We start from the raw sequence: 5,330 nt of genomic DNA, 5'->3' as shown, positions 1-5,330 counted from the left end.
TTCGTCAATGGAATGTACTTTAATTGAATAGTTTGAATTCTTTCTTTAAAAGCTTCTCATTCTTCATTTATCACCACTTTTAGCTTCTTTACTCAATCACCCTCAGCCAGCTCTCCCTTCATGTAACTGTCTTTTTTAAAACTCAAGGTTCTTGTTTGTGACTGGAGCATGTAATGTCAAATGTTATGAAATTCAATTGTATTGTAATGTTTTTTCCCAACCATTTATCCCTATGAGCTTACCAGTTAACCCTGCACAATTGGATGGAGATCAGCTGTCGGCTCAATTGAGTAGCATCTGATTCAAGGAACTCCAACACCACACGTTCAATTCCCATTCTGGTTGAGGGAGACCTGGGACTTGCTTCCTCACCCTGCCTCTGAGAGTGGAAGGCTACGACAAACCACCACTGACAAAAACTGTCAAAAACCAGCTCCGGAAGACAATGAGCCCAATACTTGCCTTCAGGCAGAGCGCATGAGGATAATAATATCTGAAAACAGCTTCATCCCTAACTGGACGCATTACATATTGTTGCAAGATAATGGAAGCATTCTACAAATTGATCCCACAGACTACCTTTGCTAAATTGATCTTGATTGTATTGCCTTTGGTACAAGCTCTGATGCTTGAAGCATGGTTGAAATGATCCTCCCACCCCAGTTTCCTCCTCTACAAATCCTTCCACTACCCTCAGTTTCTTCCCAACTCAGTTTCTCATTCAGAGAGTGGTGGGTGAGTGGAATTGGCTGCCGTCAGTGGTGGTGGAGGCGAACTCGTTGGTGTCTTTTAAGAGACTTCTGGATGAGTACATGGGATTTAATGGGATTGAGGGTTATAGATAGGTCTAGTAGGCAGGGATATGATTAGTGCAACTTGTGGGCTAAAGGGCCTGTTTGTGCTGTAGTTTTCTATGTTCTAACCTGAGTTTATCTCCCTCTTCTCCACCTCAGTTTTCCCCTCCCAACATTTACAGATGACCTCAATCCAGTCGCTCAATGGTTGTGAAGTAAAAATATATCATAGCTATCTGAACCTCTCAGATTCTGAGCACGAAACTCAGATCTCTTCAGCCTTCATGCAGTAATAAAAACTATTCAGACCTGTCGAATATGCCAACAGATTACCCAGTTTCTCCCACACTGTAGTGACCGTTCCTTCCTATGATACACTACCTGGAGCCCTGTAAACTTCGAGGAGAGAAGTTTCTCTCATCAGCTATTTATTGGGCAGACCCATTCAAAGCCCCCAGTATATGTCAAGGCAGCTCCAGTGTGTAAACAGCACGTATCTGGATGTTAAAGGCTTTGAGAATCGAAACACTGACACTCTACACGATAATGTGTCCCAGAACAAAATACGTTAGTGCCGAGAACTGACCGTTCTACATGCAATTAATACAATGTTTGCAAGAACGAAGTTTTTAATCCAGTCAAGTGGGATTGTTTATAGTTGAATACAGGAAACTGGCCATTAAAAACGAAGCCTTTTATCAATTGCTTTATTCGTACAATATAGACCACACCTTGGCCAAGAAAAAATAAATCTGTATTGCTGCAAGGTGACCACATTAAACATGCCATCGCAACATGGATGCAAAAGATAGAAAGAATCAATGATAGACAGGGTGCATCAAGGTTTGGAAAATAACAAAACAGCTTCTGTCATGGACACCATGACTTTAATTCCAACGTCGGGGGTAATCATATTGCGTTGGGTAGTAATACTGTACAGTTCTCGTCACCTGAAACACGCCAGCGAATGCTAGCGCAATGACAATGACAACAAGGAGGATGCTCAGCACCGTGGTCGCAATGTTGAGTGATCGGGCTCTCGATGCATAACTCCGAGCTCCTACGAGATCGCCCAGATACTTCCGATCTCTGGACTAAAAACGAAACAAGTGTGAATACATACACCATCACCTGAAAATATTGATGCTACCTGAACACAATACTAGAGCGCGGAACCTGCAGCAAAACTGAACGTACAGCTGCCCATTATTCATATCATTGATACGAAACTTGACACTGACACAAAGAAAAATGTGTTTAAGCATGTCCTACATAGGGTGGAAGTTCCTTCTGAATCATCCAGGGGCAGATAATCTTTGCCACCATAAAAAGGAATTCAATTTTGCGCTTTGATAAATGATCCGAAACCTTCAAGAATATTATTGTTGTGATGCAAGTGAATTTATCAGCAGAACCATCCATTTGAATTATGGCGTAAAACACAGGGTGTGAATCTTGGCGGCTCCTTGGCAAGACTTTCAGACATTCCGTGTTTATTGTGCTGTTGAAGAATTGGTGTCCCCATTCACCTGGTGAAGGAGCAGCGCTCCGAAAGCTCATGGTACCAAATAAACCTGTTGGACTTTAAGGTAGTGCTAGGAGACTTCTTACTGTGGCGTAGAACTAACAGATTTCAGAAATCTCTTACAATATCAGAAACTTTTACTTGCTTCTGGCTGCGCCAAATGCGTATTTCCCTCTCGCAGCAAATGCGATTATAGACCCCTTAAACAAATCAGAAATATTCCAGTCCTACTCAGCGTGTGGGAGATTCAAATACAGGAACAGACTGACCAACGGGCAGAGTTAGTGCAGTGACGGTCAAACCCAGAAAATGCAAATTGAATGTATTCCAACTTCACAAACTTCGAACAGAACAGATAGCTAAATCTCACCAAGTAACGGGTTACTTTTTTGATAAATAAGAACTGAATGAATAAAATTTTAGCTAGAATTTTTCATACGTTTGGCTATTAGGTCAATTATTCTCCCACCATTGTTTTCTCACCTACCTCTCCTGTATCAGTTGCTCAGTTCGTATTTCTCTGACCTCTGACTCAGAAGACTTCAGGTCTCACTTCGGGACCTGAGCAAACTCATGTAGATTAACCATTCGTTCCAATGTGAAGCAGTTGGATGAATACTGAGGAACTACTTCACTGTTGGAGAATCAATCTCGAGGGAGCGATGCACTAAGCGACAGCACTGAGGGAGTGCTGCACTGTCAGAGGGTCGGTGCTGAGGGAGCGCTGCACTGTCAGAGGGTCGGTACTGAGGGAGCGCTGCACTGTCAGAGGGTCGGTGCTGAGGGAGCGATGCACTAAGCGACGGTGCTGAGGGAGCGATGCACTAAGCAACAGAGCTGAGGGAGTGATGCACTATCAGAGGGTCACTACTGAGGGAGTGCTGCACTATCAGAAGGTCGGTGCTGAGGGAGCGCTGCACTGTCAGAGGGTCGGTGCTGAGGGAGCGATGCACTGTCAGAGGGTCGGTGCTGAGGGAGCGCTGCACTGTCAGAGGGTCGGTGCTGAGGGAGCGCTGCACTGTCAGATGGTCGGTGCTGAGGGAGCGCTGCACTGTCAGAGGGTCGGTGCTGAGGGAGCGCTGCACTGTCAGAGGGTCGGTGCTGAGGGAACGCTGCACTGTCAGAGGGTCGGTGCTGAGGGAGCGCTGCACTGTCAGAGGGTCGGTGCTGAGGGAGCGCTGCACTGTCAGAGGGTCGGTGCTGAGGGAGCGCTGCACTGTCGGGGGAGAATAAGTATCCAGTGTGCTGCATTGGGTAAAATATTGTCTTTCAGATGAGGGCCAAGTTTCCGTCAGCCCACTCGAGTGAAACGAGAAGACCGCCATGATGCTATTTCATGAAGAGCAGGCGAGTTATCCCTGAAGCCTGATCAATGTTTATCTCTTAACCAACTTCACAAAACCTTACTATCAAACTGTTGTCTGAGAATTTGATGTGAGGATATTGGTTGCAGGATTTTCTATATTACTACAGTAACTACACTTTAGTACTTCTGCACTGGTTTTCAAGAACTTTGGGACATCCTGAGGTTATAAATGGTGCAATAAAATGCAATTTTTATTTTCTTAAACCCTCGGATTATATAGGAACAGGCTGACCAATACGCTCCAGTGAACTTCCATACATTACCCACACCTCACGCCCCTCTCCATCTCACCGTACCAGCATATCCATAGAATTATAGAATAGATCCATTGAATCCCTATAGTGCAGAACGAGGCCATTCGGCCATCGAATCTGCACCGGCTCAACATCTTACCCAGGACCTCTCCCCATCCGCCCTATCCCCGTATCTCCACGCATTTACCATGCAAATCCACTGAACCTACACATCTTTGGACCTTTGGATCTTATCCTTAGAACTATATCCTTCTATTCCTTCCGGATAAACCTTGTTGCTCTCCTCTTTCACTTCCCCACCTTTCTCTGGGTAAAGGAATTTCGGAATGAGGAATTTACAGTTACCGACAATAAAACAGGAGTGAGGGACTCAGCATGGCTGCTCTTTCAAAGAGCCAGCACCGAATCGAGGGGCCGAATGGTCACTTCCTGTGCTGTAAGTTTCTATAATACCCAGCCTGTAACACTTTGTAGATTACATGTGTTCAATTTGTAACAGCTTCCCGAGTAAGAAACGGACACAAATGACTAACAAGACGGCAGAGCTTTCCCAGTGAGATTTTCTCATTATTAAACACAATCCATTAGAGCCGGGATATCTCAGCTCTGTAGGCTGATACTCGAGCAGGTTTTCCTCACTGCATTAGCGTCAGAGAGCCCATATTCCATCTTCCCCTCCCAATCCTTCTGAGAACCACACCCTACCGACACCTCTCTCCTCCCCCGCAGTAATTTGCCCACTCCCCGGGTTCTCTGCATCCCCTTTTCAGTACCTCTCCCAGTCCCGAGTCCCGCACTCACTTTGATCGAGTAAACCAGCGCTATGAATCCCAGGCAGCAGAAATTCAAATAGCCGAAGTTGAAGATGGACCAGAGGAAGTGGTCCCGCACCGGGGGTTCGCTCGGGGCCACGGTAATGACGGTAGATTGGAGCTGCTGCTGTCGTTGTCCCGGTCCTGGTCCCGGGAATGGATACAGGTAAGTGTAAGGAACCATGAGCACTTGCTGAGGCATGGGCTCCATCCTGATTCCAGTGTCAGTGAAAGAACAAACTGAATATGAACCACTTGTACTCAATGCTTCAATCTATAAAGACTCACCAATCAGCTGCTTCTCTTTGAGCGGACGTCACTTTATTCCACAGAGTTAATTTAAATATTTCATTTTGCTTATCTATAAACCCAAGAGGTTAATTCGCAGAAAACATCAGCCCTTTTTAATGTTTCTATCCCATGTAATTTAATTTAATCTTTATGCTAGTAGAACATAAAACATTACAGCGCAGTACAGGCCCGTCAGCCCTTGATGTTGCGCCCACCTGTGAAAACCAATCTAAAGCCCATCCAAGCTGCACTATTACAATATCATCCATATGTTTATCCAATGATCAT

General features: G+C 45.2%; 1 protein-coding gene across 1 annotated transcript; it reads right to left on the bottom strand.

Moving 5' to 3' along the window:
* Positions 1-1,485: 1,485 nt before the first annotated feature.
* LOC145344435 (dispanin subfamily A member 2b-like) lies at positions 1,486-5,002 on the bottom strand. The gene is made up of 2 exons (XM_080191573.1): positions 4,741-5,002; positions 1,486-1,888 (listed from the first exon to the last, which is right to left on the bottom strand). The coding sequence occupies exons 1-2, from the start codon at positions 4,960-4,962 to the stop codon at positions 1,682-1,684; spliced, it is 429 nt and encodes a 142-aa protein (XP_080047699.1). The 5' UTR covers positions 4,963-5,002; the 3' UTR covers positions 1,486-1,681.
* Between the last annotated feature and the right edge of the window lie 328 nt (positions 5,003-5,330).

The sequence above is a fragment of the Carcharhinus amblyrhynchos genome, chromosome 6 (genome assembly GCF_965287045.1).
Source record: "Carcharhinus amblyrhynchos chromosome 6, sCarAmb.v2.hapA, whole genome shotgun sequence".
NCBI lineage: Eukaryota > Metazoa > Chordata > Chondrichthyes > Carcharhiniformes > Carcharhinidae > Carcharhinus > Carcharhinus amblyrhynchos.
Note: the sequence above shows the minus strand (reverse complement) of the source record. Positions and strands in the feature narration are given on the sequence as shown.